The sequence below is a fragment of the Lentinus tigrinus genome, assembly GCF_003813185.1.
Source record: "Lentinus tigrinus ALCF2SS1-7 unplaced genomic scaffold L226scaffold_4, whole genome shotgun sequence".
Taxonomy (NCBI): domain Eukaryota; kingdom Fungi; phylum Basidiomycota; class Agaricomycetes; order Polyporales; family Polyporaceae; genus Lentinus; species Lentinus tigrinus.
The window spans coordinates 972756-989970 of record NW_027137913.1 but is presented as its reverse complement, the minus strand read 5'-3'; the positions used below and the strand labels follow the sequence as shown (position 1 = coordinate 989970).

The window sequence follows — 17215 nt, the reverse complement described above, 5'->3', positions numbered from 1 at the left end:
GTGCGCCCACAGTGCACCATCCGCCAACCGGCAGGAACAAGGAAAGAGGCTCTGTACAACAACGGCGTGGAGGAATATCAAGTGGTCATCAGATAAGCAAGCAACGAGAGACAATACGAGTCAGGGAGGAATACTCGACCGTGTGCATGATACGTGCGAAGCAGCTCGCTAAGCGCATTTGGAAACGGCGGCGTTTGGATCTACCATTGATCGCGTTGTCTTCGGGGCTGCACGGTAATGACACGTACGAGCTGCATATCTCGTGATGATTCATATGAATCAATGCTGCTCAGATGTTGGCTCGCCGTGCATATGCATGTTCCCGTCCTCGTTGAGCTTGATGAGCTCGAGACGCGTTTGTAGGCGTAGGCGCCATTGATCCGCTGACTCTCCGTACGGTGTGCCGAATGGATGCGCGGACTGTGTTGACGACACCCTTGCGGGGCTCTCGGGGTTCCAAAAACTGAAGCACTCAGTATTGACGGAGTTTGTACTATTATGGCAGGAGAAAATTGTCAGAAGGCAAGGACTAGGGCGGGGATACACGGCTGACAGATTCCGGCCAAGGCACAGAACTAGCGGACAGACACGCCCACTACTCGCACCCAGGCCCACCTGATCCCTTGCCGATACATAGACGATAGCGGAAACCTACTTTGCAGCTCGCTGTTTGGGGCGCAAGGTCAGCAGGCTGAAAGACTCGCCGGAATCATGCGCCCGCCACGCGCCGAACAAAGGAAGGAGAACAGAAGAAGGCTCACCAGGAGGGTCCAGGACGTTCCCACACCGACGCCACACTGTAATGTTCCACAACGGCGGGCATGCCTGCCATTCGTATCTGAACCCTTTCAAACCACAATTCATCTCAGCAGCGATCTACATTGCCTCAAGTTGTATCCGGATGAGTGTTCTTCCTCTCGGGCCCCGGAACGCGGCAGTCCTGCGTGAGTCTCATGTTTCCTATTTGTTTCCTGCTACAACTATTTCTCTCTCATTAGGATGCGGAGGATGACCACGAATTGGAACATACCTCCGACACGGACATCCGGCTATGCACGGGAGAAGTACTGGACGTCATAGATTGTAGCTTCTTGCACCGGGTTACGTTACGTCCTGCGTCGCCTTTGCAGATGTGGTCGAACCTTTATGTAAGTCTCATGAAGCGAGATCCCCAGCGGTGAGTATCCGAGCTGTGCGGGTGATTTGGCGAGATGGGAGACAGGCTGAGAGGATGAAGGAATGGCGCGTCCGACGCGAGAGAACAGAGCAGAGCGTAATGGGCGCCAAAGCTGGCGACGCTCTCTCCTCACCTTTCAATTTCATTCTTGCTGTCATGGTACAGGACGTACATGAGTATGCCAAATCTACATCGCGACCATTCACCCCGCCTTCGCAAACGTTGCTACCCAGATATCCATGGTATGAACCCTGTCGCCTTTCGCCTTCAACACATCTCTCGCGGCGCGGACAGAATCCCTAGCAGCGATGCATACAGCCTTCTCGCGCTCATCGGACACGTACTTGTTGACATCCTCTTCGAAGCTCTTCGAGGCCACGTAGCCCGCCTCCCACGACCCATCGAGCATGCCCTCCGGAGGCTGCATGACCGTCTCGGCCTTCACAGCCAGTCCGACAGCAAGCGCGGCAGCGCGAAGCTGCTCCGGTGACAACATGGAGCGGACGTTCGCGGTGGACGTGGTCTTCCTGCACTCAAGCGATGCCTGTGCGAAGGTGGCAAGGATGTGGGGCATGGCGCGGTAATCGGTAGAGGTGAGTGCATACTCTGAGATGCAGATCCTGTCTACGCGGTCGAGGAGCGCGGCGAGGATGTCAGAGAAGACATGCGGTGCGGCAAAGTACCAGCTGCACTGCGCGAGCACCGCAGTGGTATAGTGCTCGCTGCTGCTCTGCAGGAAGCCTATGGGGTCGGCTTGCACGAAGTTGATGCGGTGACCGACGGAGGAGGCGCGGAGGTGCACTTGCGCCTGTCCGAGCGTGTACGGCGAGCCTGGTCGAAGTTTGTCTCAGCGAGCATCCTCAAAGCACCGAAACATCTCTCGCACCGTAGTCGAGACTGGCAGGATCAACTGCAGTCACCGATCCCTCATCCCCCACCGCGGTCGCCAAAACGACCGTGCAATCGCCCTGGCCACATCCTATCTCGAGCACCTTCTCCCCGGGCTTGATGGACCAAGTGTTGACCAGCTGTGCGCGCTGCTGGACCTGAGCGCGTACGATGCTGAAATGCTCGGGCTCGTGTGGGTAGATGGCCGCGATCCCGTCGAGGTCGTGTATGGTCGGGGGCGTAGACATTGTTGAGACAGCGGTAGTCACCTCTGTCTTCAACGGCCTCGGTATCAGCGGCGATGTCGTCTTTGTTGACTCGACTCTCCGAGCGGCAGTGTATCACGGCTTTCTCGGACGGTATCGAAGCATCGTATGCCCCACATGATTCTGATCCCAAGGATCGACCATATGGACAGTTTGAGGTCCAGGAACGTGCGCATCGAGTCGGTGTTTACGCGGTGTCGTGACTCTCAACTCCTACTACATGTGTCGTACTCTAACTCTACGTCTAAATTTGCACGCCCTGATCTATGCCTTCACATACTTCGACAACTCCTTCGCCTGCGATGAATCTGCGCCCAAGAGTTCCTCGAGGCCCTCCTTGGTCAGGAACGCGTGGTCCTCCCATGCAAAGCCCGGGAACACGACCTCTGTGATCAAGCATCCCCAGTGGTCGTTCGAAGACTCGGTCGAAGTACTGGCAAGATCCTCCTCAAGCAGACGCGACATCTTCCAGACGCCAGTTGGCACCAGCAGCTGCAGTACCTCTCCAGCGTGGATGTTTGGACCCATCACCTAGTACCCAATCAGGAACCGACACCCGAAGCGTAGTCCAGTCATCGACCACTCGCCTTTCTCTCGACCTTCGGCGGACTACCAGGAGTCACCAGGGTGTACTCTGCGCGACCTTGGTGCAGGACATGCATCGTCTAGGTGGTCCTTCAGCATCTCTTGGTGCGCTACCACTGGTCGAAAGGCTTACCGCGGACTTATTCATGTGGATTACACCATTCGGCTCGTCGGGCGTGAGCAGATAGTAGATTGAAGTAGCTAGGGGTCGTAAAGCCTGTCCTATCGGAGCCGTCAGTGCACATGTATCTGCCGCCACATGATGCCATACCTGCGAACGGTGACGGAACCTGATCGACCTGACGATCCGTCTCCGCGAAGTAGCCTGTGTGCCCGTCGCCCGAACTCGTTCAGTGTACTACTCACAGAGAACGTCTCACTAAATGCACTGACCTCCTTCGGGGTGCTTATTCAGCTTCAGCGTCTTCACGAGCTCTGAGTTAGGGATCGCATACGAAGAGTAGTCCGTCCGAGGCGACATCTTTGGACAATGTGGGCACGAGCGTACCCGTCCTAGATGGGGGAAAGATTAAATGTAAGAGGAGCACTGTGGTAGTCTGATCGACGTGACTCAGCCTTGCGCGCCGCACTGCGCATTACGGCGGTCAGTTTGCAATTCGATAAGGGTCCGTGCGTCCCGACGGCATCTTCATGCGCACCAAGTCCGGTAATGACCATTCTTGGTTGGCATTGTCTGGCCGAGGAAACCAGACACCCATCTGTGTATTCATGATGCATCTCATACGTCTGAGAAACGTCTACATTGAAGCGTATGACGTGCATGGAGATTACGCGCGACAATGACCTCACGAGCTCGGTACTGCAGCATTTCAGCACAATGACTACTACGCTTGTCGAGAACGATGATTCCACTCACAGCATTGATTATGCCTTCGGGGTTAAGATACCTATCGCGGTCCGCACGAGCTCCTTGTCTCCCTCAAACGACAATACTTCGAGCGCGTCGGAGATATCCCAGAGCTTGACTTTCCCGAAACCCTCAGCGAGCTGATGTGTTCCAGGCTGCACAGCCGAGATTGCGTCGCCGTCCTCCCCATCGTAGGGAACGTCGACTGCACCGATGTACCAAAAGATCAACTTCAACATGTCGAAGCCGATCGGGCGCAAAGTAACCATGAACGGCTCCGAGCTATTCTCCGCCAGTCGCGCCGAGTGAGGCTGAATGCCTGCTTCCGGCAGCAAGTTAGGAGGAGGGGCGCAGGTTGGAAGCATCGGAACACGGTGCAGGCGGCACGGATACCCCGTTTCTTCGAATATCTCGCGCGTGGCCGTGGTGGCGAGGTCTTCGCCTTCATCCTTACGGCCCTTGGACAGCAGCCACTGATTTCGCTTCGTATGGTATGCAAGCAGAACGCGCTTCGGGGTGCCGGCGGCGTCGAACTGGAATGGAATTGCGCCTGCTGCGATAATGAACTGCGATGATGGGTATTGTATTTGTACCCGTTGATCTGAGTAAGTATAAGATGTCAGTACCTGTGTTTCTTGTGAGATTACATGACCAGCACCCACGCTTCCAAGATCGCTTAATGACTGAATACACAGCGGGGATAGCAGCCAGAAATGCTGTAGCTGCACCGAACAGGACGAATATACGTCGATCTCCTGGGAAGCTCTATGAATCATAGCAAAGATAGTCGTTGCACACGGGCAAGTACATACCCATAGTATCACCTGTGGAATAGCGTTTGGTTTGTACGGGCCGTACTACAGACAAGACGAAGGAGGAGGAGAGCCGGGTAGAGTCTAGGCGTCCAGTCGGTGACAAGGTCATGGTGCACGTGATGGCGACGCGGTATGCGACGTGCGTGCAGCCGGCGCGTCTTCGCGACTCAGGATGTTCGAGTCTTCGACTGTCGCTCAGCCTCGACAGCTGCCTACTTCCCTTACTTACAAACCACACCACTGCAGTCGGCTCTATTTTACGCGGGTCAATTACTCTTGCTCGTCGCGCTTCAAGCTTCAGGCCTTGCCATCACCAGTATCAACTCGCCAAGCTCACGGCTTCGAGGGTCTACTCTCCGAGTCGTTTAACATCAACCTCCATCCTCTATCTAAGCCGAGGGTTGCTCGCCAGTGTCGGATCCCACTATTTCAAAAGTGTCTGTCGGAGGTTAGGAGATATTTCTCTTTGTCTGTCATGGCGAAGATAGGATGCTATGCTGTCGCCCGGGGGCGTATGCCAGGAATTTATATGGACTGGTAAGATTCTTCCTTGATCATGTTCTTAGCGTATGTCTCAGAAGTGACCGTAATGCTCTTCAAGGAAAGACTGCTCTGCACAAGTCATCAACTATAATGGCGCAAAGTACAAAAAGTTCCTGGATCCTGCCGAAGCAGAGTTGTGGATAAACGCGAATGCCGGTCCATCAGCTGTAAGAAAGTCTACCACCCGCACCGAAGCTACGGTCACCCCTATCCAAGAACCAAGAACAGGGTCCGTAGCAGAGCCCATCTCCCAACCGTCTGAGGCTGCCGTAACCTCCGCGCAAGCTCCCAACGGGAGTTCTGCGCCATCTGCTTCACGAGTACAGACCGCACTGTCTATGCTCGAGCGACATGCAGTATTACCTCCACACCCGGAGATAGGAACCACCGCCTCACCGCTCGTTAGCGAGAGTAGTCGCTCAGCAGCTTCGAACCCCATGGTGGTCTACACTGATGGTTCCTGCAGGGGAAATGGAAGGACCGGTTCGACAGCAGGCATCGGCGTCTGGTGGGGGATAGACGACTCACGGTACGTTCGCGACCTACTTTCATAGCCTCTCCCTCTCACGCCGATCCCCCTGGGCATGTGTAGGAACGTTAGCGAACGTTGTCCCGGTGATCAAACGAATAACCGCGCGGAGCTCATTGTGAGTTGTGTACACTCGGTGTGTCTTACCTCCGGTGCAGTGACGCTGCCTCGTGCTTGCAGGCTATCATCCGTGTGCTCGAGAGAGCGCCAACTGACCGCCCGCTGGAGATTCGGAGCGACTCCGCGTACAGCATCAATTGTAGGTGTACAATGATCGCGGTTAAAGCGCGCTTTATTGATGTTGCACACATGGTTACTTGTCAGCCATGACGATATGGTTGCAGGGCTGGAAGATGAGAGGCTGGAAAAAGCCCGACGGGAAACCAGTTCAAAATCTTGCGCTCATCCAATACGCAGACCTGCTTCTAGAGGAGCGCCGCAGGGTCTTGAAACAACCGGTGAGCTATAATAGAGTTCGTGCCTCATGGCAGTCGACGTCACGCTGAGGTTTCTTCTGATGGTGGCAGGTCGAGTTCAAGAAGGTTTTGGCTCACTCCGGAATAGAGGGAAACGAAGCTGCGGACAAGCTGGCTAACGACGGTGCAGCCCTCGCGGCGATCCCGGAGCAAGACTGGAATAGCCTAATACGTGGAGTTCGCGCTCGAATAGATGCTGCGTGCTTGACGCAGACAGCCAGCGTCCCGCGGGCAGCCACTAGTCTAGCGAAGCAAATTGGTTCTCCGGTTCCACAGCCTTCTGCGTCTGTCTCAAGGCCGGCCAAGATACAACCATTGTCGCCTGTGAGAAGCCCGGCTACGACTTCTGCATCGCTGTCATCGAACCCTACGCCCGCATCTCGTTCCACCGAGACCATGGTATCAACGCTCGTCCCAAGGACCACCGCCGAGTTGACCTCCAGCGACGTCGTCCATGGGCGACTGGATCTACGTATCATGGAAGGGGAGCTAGAGGTCTGTGACCATGCGCTTGCATGCGAATACGTGCTGATTCGGAGTGTTCGAAGATATACGCTGATTGCCTGTTAGACGATGATGCGTTCATGCTCGAAGCGGAACTGGAGGGTGTCTGCGCGGCGTAGGACCCCCCTTGTGAGCATGTATACGACTAGATTTTTGTGACTGTGCTGTACGCCTCTTGGATGGTCTCGTTTCATTTCTGTATGCTGTATGTTCTATGTTGATGCGTATCGCTGAGGAGCAGTACCCGCAGCGATGCAGACAATGCGTGTTGTTGGCCTGGTGCGGCCACACCGTACGTCATTCAAGCCAAATACGGCAATGTAGCATAGGAGGCCTTGCCGCCAGCTCGCACGGAGGTTGCTCCTTTGACTACATCCTCCACACCTCATTCACGAAAAGATGGCTGATCCGCTTGCTCTCAATCAGTGTCATGTGAAGTTCGAAGCTGAGCCCCACTACGAGTACCCTCGCGTACTCAAGCACGTCAATGTGGAAGCTATACATCCCGTGCTCGGTCGAGTAGGGTCGCTCCAAGCTCTCCAGATTAACCGGAAACGATGCCGAGGCGAGTTCATCATCGTCATGGACGAGGAATCTCAGGAGTTGTGCGATTTCGCGTTGGCTCTGTTCGACGAGAATGGCTGTTTTCGGCCTGAACTCGTCGAGCACGAGTACCACAAAGGAACCGGGGTCTGGGGACGGGAACTGGACAACGGGATGCTGTTGTATGTGTTGTCAGTACGTGTGAACAACGAGGTACGGGCGTTCACGTTTTAAGAACAGGATGTGTGCAACTAACATCCAACTACACACGTTACCATTTCAGAGGCATCGCCGGAACGGCATCGGCACATTCCTCCTCCAGCAGCTCTCGGAATCTCAGTATGCACCGGCCGGTTCATACCTCATCGCATGGCCTTCTCCGGAGTTCCAATACAAAGCTCAGTCTGAGGAGAGATGGCAGAATCATAAGCACATTGCCGTTGACTTCTTCCAGAAGGTAAGTATATACTGGATCAGTGCGCATACATGCGCAAAGGACTGATGATTGACGGCTTCCGGCATGCAGAACCACTTCCGTCGAGTGGGCCGAACCCAGTTTTTGGCCTGCTCAGTGGACCCCTCGCATGCTTCTCGTTCGCTGGCCGTTGGAGAGGACGTTCCGGAACAGAAACAGGCCTTTGATGACCAACAACCTCCATCAGCCGCACACAGTGGCGGACTGGATACGCTCACGGAGCAGAACCTGGCCAACTTCCTCGAGTCCACTGGGACTGCACCGTTCGATGACCCGTCATGCCCATTACAGGTACTGATTGCTGTTAAGCGCTTCGGAATGCCCACCATAGACGTTGTCAAGAGGATCCAAGACGCATATGGCCGGAATCCGTCTATGGTACGCGAGAAGGACGAGGAGGGGAATACGGCTCTTCATGTCGCAGCCGCGTCCCACAACCTCGCTGCAGTCCAGGCCCTCCTTGCCCTACCACTTGAGAGCGGCATATTGGAAGACCTCACGCTTCGCGACAACAAGAACGGTTTCACACCGCTGGAGGCGTGTGATCGAGAGATGCGTCGGTCGAAGGAATTCGCGCAGACACTCCTTGGCACTTGGTCCGGACACCCCGCGCACGCTCTCCGCACACAGTATGTTCTCAAATGCGCCTCGGGGGAGAACCTTGGCATCTCTGAGGACGATTACGTGGAGACACGTCGATGGGGATGTACTTGCGGAGCTTGTACAGACGGTTGGTTGTCGCCCCGGATGCGCTACCGGCTTCTGTGTGCGTCTGCCGTTCCCATGTTACGCCTTCTGGTCCAGGAACTGACATGTGTGCAGGGAGTGCGCAAATCGGCGCTGACAACATGATGGTGGCGACGATGGGCCTTACCCGTGGATCTGGCGTACCTTCGTATGCGCCCGGTATCGACTATCTTCCTGAGGATGTTCAGGAGACCCGGATTACCAAGACATTCTATGGCGGGTACGAAGCTGTGGTCCGAGCTATTGCCGACGTCTTGGAGAGGCCCGGTTTGCCAGGTCTCCCGCTGCCCGAGAACGTCAGGAGCGTCCAACGGCTCCAGATGTTCGACTTCGTCGATCGGCGTGGTGGAAAAATGGAGTACGCGCTTGACTACGTCGTGCATGGCGCGATGGAACAGTCTCCCCTGGGAGATAGCACCTTCGACGACCTACAACAGGAGTGTGCGGACGAAGGGAGCGAGGAGAGCCTCACGTACATGGAGATGGTTCCGTGCGCCAACGATCTAGACTTCTCACGTGTGGCGGAGCGACTCGGTTTACCTTCGCAGGGGCGTTATCGAAGCTACGGTCGTCATCTGCTCAACTCGGATGATGATATGGATGAGGATGTGGGAGAGGAGGACACGGACATGGACGAGGACGAGAATGATGAATATGGTCCGTGAACCCGAGTCTTAGGCCGGCCTTGGATCATGTAGTTAGTACTTGGGAATCCGCTGGCATCCCGATGGTTCACCCAGTACTGACTTGATATTGTCGCACGTTCATGTCTCGAAACTAAGGATCATTCATTGCATCTATTGACTTCGGGTCCCCTTCGGAACTGCCGCCCAATCGGTCCAGACACGCGACAACGAGGACTCGGAACCCTGCAGATCTCAAGCCGATCCAACCTTTCCTCCTTAAAACCCAATTCGTTCGAAAGCTTGGTCCCGAGTTATACTTTGGTTCTGCACTTGACGAGTTCGGACATTCGTTACAAGGAATCTGAGGGGGCCATCTGAGAGAGGTGCCATTTCCATGCACGATCGCGCTATTCTCATTTCTAGGGGACACTTCAGGCGTATTGCCCTCCACGGGTTAACATTGAGATCAAACATACGTTAGGCGGAGGTATGACAATTCCGGAGCGAAACGGGTACGATTCTGAGCCGAGTGATACGTATTCCACGCCACTGCAGTCAGGCATCATGGCTATATGATGCGTGCCGGGACCTAGCAACTCGGAACAACGTCAGCCCGACCCTTCAAGGCGGACACCACCGGGAAGTATATTGACTCGTACCGTTCTGCATATCACTGGGGATTGACATAGGCAGCGATGCCCTCGTCCACGTAGCCCAACGACGTGATCGCATTGTTCCTCTCTACCGCACTGGTCGTGTAGAAGTGGTCGGTCCCGGAAGGGCTGTACACCCTGTAGAGAGGCACTGTGCCGCACAGGTTGCTGGTGTAGACGTAGGCCGTGATGCCCTCATCCACGTAGCCCAACGACGTGATCGCATTGTTCCTCTCCGCCGCACTGGTCGTGTAGAAGTGGTCTGTGGCACCCGGAGAGTACGTGCGGTAGAGCGGGACGGTGTTGGGAGCCTGCGAAGAGAGGACCTGGGCGGCATCGCCTTCGGAGTTGTAGCCAAGGCTGGCAATCGCGCTCTCCAGCTCCACGACATTTGTGGTGTAGAAGTGATCCACGGCAGCCCGACTGTAGGCACGAAGGAGCGCCACGGTGGGGTAACCACAAGTCTGAGCCGCGCGAGTCTGCCATGAAGACGTCAGATGGGCTGGCATACGTTGTAGTAACAATGCTGCAGTCCGAGCGCACTTACCTCGAGCTCCGAGGCGGGGAGGGCGAACGCCTGGAAAACCAACGTGCTGGCGAGAGTGATTGCGAGAGTGAACTTCATGGCGTTGAAGACGATATTGGCTCAGTGAAGTCGCCGTTGAGCTGATGCCAGTACAAGGAACGAGTAGACCTTATATATGTTTCCTCGGCCGAGGTCGAACCCACCGATTGAATCAGCGCTGTCGGCGGAGGCAGATCTTACGGCCTTTCCATCACAGCTGACCAGGTCAACTGCTCCTTACATTGGTCCAGCCACGGTGATGATATGACAAGTGTTCCATTGTTGCCGGACATATGGAAGCAGTTTGCGGTTCAAAGTAGCCGCAATACCGTTCTGATTCTGTTTGTACTGAGGAACTTGTTGTGCATTCGGACAGATCTAGAACAGCAGTGTCCGCTTTCCTATTGGTTGAGGAAAACCAGTTGTGATCTACATTTTCCTAACAGTACGACCAAGCCTCGAAAATTGTTGCCGGACTAGGTTACACGTAGGACATCAGCCACAAGAAGTAACACTCAAGTCAAAATGAACCACGCACCCGCAACTTAGCGATGAACGGAAACTAGCCCGTATTTAGCTCAACCACATACGGCAGACCAACCCAAACGTACACCATTCAATCGTTTATAGACCTTACCTGTCTCCGACACCAGGTCGGAGAAAAATCGAAACGATGTCATGCCAAGGGCAATGTTTAGCCCCCGGTAGAGACCTAGTTCCAGCTTCGTACTTGACACTTGATCATTTCCCCGTCAGTTATGTCGATGTGGATACCAATGAGGATGAATAGAGCGGACTAGATTTTGGAAACCTGTCAGACATAGATAGACATGTTCCGATCACACACTGCGGCATTGAGGTGGGACCTTGAGCTTCTCGAGGTCCACGCAGGGCGAGCCCACACACGTCGAGGACTTCAGGACGGTCGAGGACCCAGATGTTCGCGAAGGTGGGCAGGCTGTGAGAGACGCAAGGGAACATGAACAGATACAGCAGACGCATATGAGTCAGAATACAGAACGAGGCACCCAACTATTCGTACAACCGACCACATGTCCCGACTTCCTCCCCACACTCCTGTTGCCGCTGACGTCGGAGATAGAAGCCTATCATCTTGAAACGAGGAACTTGCCACGAAGACAGAAACTTGTGACGGCCGCGAGGCATGCGCACGGTGGGGAGTGTGGAGAGGAATACTACCGCCGCTGACGAGCCACCCGAACGACATTGCGACACCTTCGAACGCCGGTAGTGACACGTCCAGGACGTCGGGCCCGAACGCCAGCCCCGGACAGACCAAGCCGCCGTGCCATGCCTTCGCTCGTCCACCACACTCTGTCGCAACAGAGTGTTCCACCCCACTCGATTGGCTCCACCTCCTCCACCTCGCACTTGTCCGGCGAACCTAGGAATAATATAAAGCGGAGACACGACCATCACAGTCGTGCCTCCCAATCAGTATGTTTGCATGCCGATCCCGCTACTCCCGCCACCTCGAGCTGCTCCATCGCCCTAACAGTGACAACTGTGTGTCCCCGGAGCTCAAAGCTCCATGGGGACATTGCCACCGTGGACATCCTTGATAGCGTCGCCAGTCATCTGCCCGATCTTCATAAATGCATCGAGCAGAGCGGGGACGACGAACGGCTGCTTGCATTCGCGTGTTGCGTCTTTCATCATGTTCTCGATTTCGGTGCGGCGCACACGCTCCGCCCTGAGCAGCGCCTCTGAGACTTTCCGCATCTGCTGCTCACGGCTCAGCTCCTCGCGTAGTGCTATTGACGTCGATCGGTGTAGGTGCCCGTGAGAGCGGCAGCACAGGGAACAAGAAGAAATGGCAATGGTTATGGGTGGTTCATCGTCGTAGACATGCGGTTAACGCACCGGATATTTCGTCCTCGAGTGCTCTTACGCGCTGGTCGGACCCACTCGACGAGTTTCCGCTTTCCGTAGGAGGCACGGGTTGTCCGAGACGCTTCAGCTCTGCGATGAGGCTGTTCTCTTGGGCCTGCAACGCAGTAATCTGCCGACGGACGTCCCATATTTCACGCGTAGCGCCATGCGCGGCCTGACCGCGCGGAGCTGGAGGTGTCGACGTCGGTCGCGATAATGGGAAGGGTAGAGATCTAGAGGTGCTCGGAGTGGCATGCGAAGATGCAGACGATCCAACTGGCAAAGTAAGCCGCGGGCCCGCAGTGCTCGCCGAGTTGGAAGCGAAAGGGTTGACATTCATGTCAGACATGGGGGCAGACCCATTCCCCGGCCTCGTCTGACCGGATACGTTTGAATGCGCAGACAAGAAAGCTTGCGCGCTCGAACTCTTCACACCTGCTTTCTCAAGCAATGCCTGCAAATTGGCAATTTGCGGCTGCGCAGGAGGACTCGTGGGCGGCAAGGACAGGGAATGCAAGTCGGGTGGAGGCGCAGGCTCAAGTTTGATAGAAGGCTAAGGACGCATGATTAGTGTACCGGGTCGTTAGCCGTAGGGGGTAAGACACGTACCATAGCAGGGCCGTTTCGCTGAAGGAGAGATTGGAATGCTGAGGACTGGCTGAGCTGCTGCAGCGTGTGCTGAGTCACATCCAATACATTATTTGACGTGTCGCTTCCGCTTCCTGGAGAGCCCGCGCCAGTAAGTGGCATGTCCACGTCTCTGGCTTCGCCATGGTAGCCTGATGACCCGCCCGCATGTCCGGAGAAGTCTGCGCCCGCGATACGCTGGGACAGAGGCGTCACAGCCATACGGGCTTGTGAAATCAGTCTGGGATGCTTCGGCGCCTTGCCGAACGGTTTGGTATTGGGATCATTCGGGATGAGGAAGTCCGCGTGCTTGTTGTACGTCTTCGGCCTGAACGACTTATTGCCGAGAGAAGTTGTGTGCATTATGCCACTGGGAACGCAAATGCATAGTCAGATCCAAGACTGTGGGAACTGACCTTCAGGAGGGATCGCGGGCCACGTACTCTTCGTTGAGGGATATGTACCGTCTGCCACAGCTGCTCAGACGGATAGATGGGTGAGGAAGGCGCGGAGAGCTCACATCGACCGGTCAATGAGTGAATCAGCCTCCGCCTTCGCTTTCATGAAGGCGCTTTGGATAGCGTGATGAAGATCCTGATAACGAGCCGCGACCGCAGTGAGGTCAAGGAGAGGGTCAAGCGAATGGCATACGCACGCTATCTCTGTCGACGTGCCAGACACATAGCATGAAACCCGACTTTTCAATCGGTTTCTGCTCGTGTGGCATCGGGAAACCCAGCCATTCTAAATCATCGATCAAGCCCCTGGTATACTCCGCGGCCTGGTCCTCTCGCAGTAGTAGTCGAGCGCGTTCCCCGATATATTGCACACGAACAACTAGCTTCATGCGCAGGGTGTCGTAGATGATTGTCCTAAGACAGAGATCCTTTGCAAAGCCCCAGGCAACTGTTCCGGCAGAGGTGAGATGTGTAAGCCTCGAGGTGGTGGAGAAGAGAATAAAGAAAAGCCCGAAGCGTTCAGCGGCTGCCAGTTCCGCGGATGCTACATTGATTGTGCACGTGACCACTGATGCCACGAGGTGCGAGACGCCCAAGGTCGGCGCGGTCCCTCCGAGTCCCCGTTCCGCGCGTCGACGCGTCCACCGCGTCGGACTTGACCGCCTTGACCGCGAACAGCCATCATGTCCGACATTGCGCCTGGTTTACAGACCGCTCTTGCTGACTCTCCGCATTACGAGTTTGTATCGAACCACCTATCTTTGTTGCTCTCATCCTACCCTCCACCGTTCATCTTCATCCACGATCCTGAAACCGTTCGTCTAACCGCATCTCTTGTCCAATCCACTCTCCACGGGCTCGCATCCAAGTCACCTACATCTGGGGAGAGTCAAATCAAGTATGCTTGCGTCAATGCTGTGGCCTGTTTCTCTCCGAGGATCCTGTACGACACCGCGCTAAACGCGCTCGCAGGCTGGACGCCGGACTGGCGCGACGGTGCGACGAACTGGCACGGATCGGGTGCCGAGGCGCGGCGGTACAACGAGAACTTCGACGCGTTTGTGCACGGCATACAAACTATAGCTGCTGGCGCTGATAATGCGGGAGAAAACGCGCAGACCAACGGAGCGGGTAAAGGCAAAGGCAAGGCGAAGGAGCAGGGTGCCCCGCCGAACCGCAGGTTGGTTCTGGTGGTTGAGCGTGCGGAGCGGTTGAAGGACAACCTCCCGGAGCTCGTCGTCCCTCTTACAAGGTTAGGTGAATTAGTGAGTGTTTTATGTGGCTCTTGTAGTGCGATCTGACGTTCACTGCGTCAAGTCCCAAGTGGACATAACCACCCTTTTCCTCTCTGAAGTGCAATGGCAAGACATCCGTCTCCCTCTTCGGGCCTCACCAGAGCCGTACTACATTGACGTGCCCTTTCTCATCAAACAAGGTCAGCTCATGTGCGTACCTTTCGTCCTTCCACTCAATTCCTCTTGCAGATACCCAAGAGCTCCTTGCCTCCGCGTACCCCTCGCCACCGGCAGAGTCCTCGACCTCTGCAGTCGATGTAGATGCATACCACCCCGCCTTGAAGCCTCTATATACCCACTTCATCGCAACTCTCTGTAGCACCTGCAGCCCATTCACGCACGATCCCATTGAGCTAGCATACATCGCTGCTGCGCGCTGGCCTGGTTTCATACAGCCCGTCCTCGATGCTCACAGGGGGCTCCTCAAGGAGGAAGAGATAGCTTCAAGCGCGGAAGACGGCGACGCAGACGGCAAGCACGAGCCTCACGAACTCCAACCCCCGACCGAAGACACGCGGCTGCGTCTCATCCGCCTGTTCACCCCATCCTTTACAGCTGCGCTTGAGTCCCTCTACCCGCGGCTCTCCAACGCGATGGACTGGGCCCGCGTGCATGCCCCGCCTGTGGACTTGCTTCTGATGCCCCCAGGACACGCTCCGGAGGCACTTGCCGCACAAGTTGTTACCAACGCTGCCAGCCTCAACACGCAACACGGTCCCACCGAAGCGGGCATCGAGGCGCTCCCGCGCATGGCCAAGTTTGTCCTTGTCGCCGCCTTCCTCGCGAGCACGAACCCCGCACGGAGCGACCTGCGCATGTTCGGCCGCGGGCTGGATGAGCGGTCCAAGCGGCGCAAACGCAAGGTGGGTACGCCGCGGAAGCCCAAGCCTGGGACCACGGGGACGGCGGTGAAGATCCCGCAGCGGCTGCTGGGACCGACGACATTCCCGCTGGACAGGCTCATCGCGATTCTGGGAGTGCTTCTGGAGGAGAACGATGCGGATACGAGGCCGGCTGCACCCCAGTATACGGTATCTGGGGAGTATACGGAGATGGAGATCGCTAGGGTGGCGTTACATGCAAATGTACGTTCGCAGATTGGTACATGGATTTGCTGTACTGATGAGCGCGACCTCAGATCGTGGAACTAGCTAGTATGCGCCTGCTCGTGAGGACGTCTCCTCCAGACAGCTTGGATAGAGTGCCCATGTTCAAATGCGGGATTGGGTACGAGCTGGCCATCAAGCTCGCGAAGAGCCTCGGTATCATCCTCAACGACCTCGTGTACGAAGTGGTGTAAACTTTTGCGAGTCGGCATTCTGTGCCGCGTCTTCTTGTGGCAGATCCTCCTTCCTATTCACGTTAACTGTGTTACAATACAGATACAACCATGCCCACAGACGGCTATATGCGGAAATTCATGTATTTCAATGACCCCCGGCCGAGGCCCGTCCAGCAGCAGCGTCGTGGTCGCGATGCTTCAATTCCTCCTTCGCCTCCTTCATCTCTCCCTCAGTGGGGAAGGTCGCGAACCAATCCTTGATCTTGTCAATCGGCGCTTCCAGGAATCCAAGCAGGGTTTCCGCTGGAGGCTTGTTTGGAATGGAAGGGTGCCCCCTGCGAAACAACGGAACGATGACGCGTAAGCCCCACCTTGTGAACGCATAGATGCATGCTTCTGACCTTGTGGGAACAAGCTTTTTCGTCTTTTTGAAGCTGAGGGCAGCCTGCTTGCTCGCGTCCTGGCCGATGGCGGGTTCGAGCAGGGGGAGGTCCTTGATCTCCTCGTCATCGTTGTGGTGGTGCAGCGATGTCATCATCTTGGTGATGAGCTCGTGGTACTCCGGGCTGCCTGGATGGAGGGACTCGAGCTTGTACAAGTCCTGCTTGACTTGCTGTGGTGCAGAACAAGGCAATCAGAGGCCTTGCTCACGCAAATGCATAGCGATGAGGCTTACCATATGCTCCTCGCGGTCATGGTCAGCAAGCTGCCTGCCCTTGTCACCGAGATGCTTCTCCATCAAAGGGTACACGACAATCTCCTCCCCAACAGCGTGCCGGGCGACCTCCCAGGTGAGTTGACGCGCCCATCGTGCCTGTGCCTCGACGTCACCGCGTTCGTGAGCGCGTTTGTACTGGTCATGGTACTCGTACATCTGTGGAACGCGAATGCGAGACTTGTGAATCGAGATCTCGACCCTTGGGGGATCAGCAACACGACGAACCTCCTCGTGGTCCTCCTTGATGGCCTCAAACAGAGTCGACATGGCTCGACGAGATTGTGAAGGGTGTCTTGCAGAAGTGGAGGTTACAGTCAGGAAAAGAGGACGTTGGGTGATACGTGTGCAACGAGTTGCAGAGCGAAGAGCAAGCATTACAGCGACTGCGAGAGTTCCCTCTCTCCTGTTGTACTCTGCCCGAACTTAACGGCTTTAAAGGGCTCCACCAGCCTGGCCAATGAAAGCATCCACGTTTCGCAATGTGCGTCGATGACGTCGTCTATTCGCAAGGCGTCCGCAGGTGGCCGACTTGAGGGTAGGATCGAGATTCGATCGGGAAGCTCTTGGGCTCCGCATTTGGCATGGGCGCCAGCTGCACTAACGCTTCACACAGTCACCGTGTACGTGCATATAAAAGATCGTTGGGAGTAAGTATCAGCTTCGCTTATGAATATCCATGGCG

General features: G+C 55.8%; 10 protein-coding genes across 10 annotated transcripts; 3 read left to right on the top strand and 7 right to left on the bottom strand.

Annotated features, from left to right (window-relative positions):
- Nucleotides 1-1379: 1379 nt before the first annotated feature.
- L226DRAFT_501744 (S-adenosyl-L-methionine-dependent methyltransferase) lies at nucleotides 1380-2389 on the bottom strand (the record flags this gene model as incomplete). Its single annotated transcript, XM_067677845.1, has 2 exons — nucleotides 2064-2389; nucleotides 1380-2008 (listed from the first exon to the last, which is right to left on the bottom strand). The coding sequence occupies exons 1-2, from the start codon at nucleotides 2311-2313 to the stop codon at nucleotides 1380-1382; spliced, it is 879 nt and encodes a 292-aa protein (XP_067539791.1). The 5' UTR covers nucleotides 2314-2389.
- A 206-nt stretch (nucleotides 2390-2595) lies between these two features.
- L226DRAFT_543331 (uncharacterized protein) lies at nucleotides 2596-3397 on the bottom strand (the record flags this gene model as incomplete). Its single annotated transcript, XM_067682194.1, has 5 exons — nucleotides 2596-2862; nucleotides 2919-2996; nucleotides 3050-3138; nucleotides 3188-3241; nucleotides 3310-3397. 5 exons carry the CDS (start codon nucleotides 3395-3397, stop codon nucleotides 2596-2598), a joined length of 576 nt encoding a protein of 191 aa, XP_067539790.1.
- A 110-nt stretch (nucleotides 3398-3507) lies between these two features.
- Nucleotides 3508-4665, bottom strand: L226DRAFT_244261 (uncharacterized protein). Its single transcript, XM_067673201.1, has 4 exons — nucleotides 4597-4665; nucleotides 4447-4539; nucleotides 3794-4385; nucleotides 3508-3736 (listed from the first exon to the last, which is right to left on the bottom strand). Exons 1-3 carry the CDS (start codon nucleotides 4598-4600, stop codon nucleotides 3802-3804), a joined length of 681 nt encoding a protein of 226 aa, XP_067539789.1. The 5' UTR covers nucleotides 4601-4665; the 3' UTR covers nucleotides 3508-3736; nucleotides 3794-3801.
- Nucleotides 4666-4813: 148 nt separating this feature from the next.
- L226DRAFT_501738 (RnaseH-domain-containing protein) lies at nucleotides 4814-6856 on the top strand. Its single transcript, XM_067677844.1, has 7 exons — nucleotides 4814-5136; nucleotides 5201-5671; nucleotides 5735-5789; nucleotides 5852-5930; nucleotides 5996-6129; nucleotides 6199-6642; nucleotides 6696-6856. Exons 1-7 carry the CDS (start codon nucleotides 5075-5077, stop codon nucleotides 6768-6770), a joined length of 1320 nt encoding a protein of 439 aa, XP_067539788.1. The 5' UTR covers nucleotides 4814-5074; the 3' UTR covers nucleotides 6771-6856.
- Nucleotides 6857-6987: 131 nt separating this feature from the next.
- Nucleotides 6988-9190, top strand: L226DRAFT_480019 (uncharacterized protein). Its single transcript, XM_067676866.1, has 4 exons — nucleotides 6988-7407; nucleotides 7478-7651; nucleotides 7721-8435; nucleotides 8492-9190. The coding sequence occupies exons 1-4, from the start codon at nucleotides 7051-7053 to the stop codon at nucleotides 9079-9081; spliced, it is 1836 nt and encodes a 611-aa protein (XP_067539787.1). The 5' UTR covers nucleotides 6988-7050; the 3' UTR covers nucleotides 9082-9190.
- Nucleotides 9191-9559: 369 nt separating this feature from the next.
- On the bottom strand, nucleotides 9560-10357 carry L226DRAFT_244183 (uncharacterized protein). Its single transcript, XM_067673200.1, has 3 exons — nucleotides 10243-10357; nucleotides 9702-10174; nucleotides 9560-9631 (listed from the first exon to the last, which is right to left on the bottom strand). Exons 1-2 carry the CDS (start codon nucleotides 10318-10320, stop codon nucleotides 9713-9715), a joined length of 540 nt encoding a protein of 179 aa, XP_067539786.1. The 5' UTR covers nucleotides 10321-10357; the 3' UTR covers nucleotides 9560-9631; nucleotides 9702-9712.
- Nucleotides 10358-10646: 289 nt separating this feature from the next.
- Nucleotides 10647-11906, bottom strand: L226DRAFT_244172 (uncharacterized protein). The gene is made up of 3 exons (XM_067673199.1): nucleotides 11294-11906; nucleotides 10799-11218; nucleotides 10647-10736 (listed from the first exon to the last, which is right to left on the bottom strand). The coding sequence occupies exons 1-2, from the start codon at nucleotides 11695-11697 to the stop codon at nucleotides 11017-11019; spliced, it is 606 nt and encodes a 201-aa protein (XP_067539785.1). The 5' UTR covers nucleotides 11698-11906; the 3' UTR covers nucleotides 10647-10736; nucleotides 10799-11016.
- L226DRAFT_543327 (uncharacterized protein) lies at nucleotides 11803-13627 on the bottom strand (the record flags this gene model as incomplete). Its single annotated transcript, XM_067682193.1, has 8 exons — nucleotides 11803-12035; nucleotides 12145-12268; nucleotides 12296-12524; nucleotides 12558-12706; nucleotides 12763-13150; nucleotides 13224-13247; nucleotides 13301-13374; nucleotides 13436-13627. 8 exons carry the CDS (start codon nucleotides 13625-13627, stop codon nucleotides 11803-11805), a joined length of 1413 nt encoding a protein of 470 aa, XP_067539784.1.
- A 294-nt stretch (nucleotides 13628-13921) lies between these two features.
- Nucleotides 13922-15833, top strand: L226DRAFT_567376 (uncharacterized protein; the record flags this gene model as incomplete). Its single annotated transcript, XM_067684021.1, has 4 exons — nucleotides 13922-14503; nucleotides 14556-14673; nucleotides 14723-15618; nucleotides 15672-15833. The coding sequence occupies 4 exons, from the start codon at nucleotides 13922-13924 to the stop codon at nucleotides 15831-15833; spliced, it is 1758 nt and encodes a 585-aa protein (XP_067539783.1).
- A 127-nt stretch (nucleotides 15834-15960) lies between these two features.
- On the bottom strand, nucleotides 15961-16800 carry L226DRAFT_520219 (uncharacterized protein; the record flags this gene model as incomplete). The annotated part of the gene is made up of 4 exons (XM_067678622.1): nucleotides 15961-16150; nucleotides 16217-16428; nucleotides 16492-16689; nucleotides 16759-16800. 4 exons carry the CDS (start codon nucleotides 16798-16800, stop codon nucleotides 15961-15963), a joined length of 642 nt encoding a protein of 213 aa, XP_067539782.1.
- Nucleotides 16801-17215: the final 415 nt, after the last annotated feature.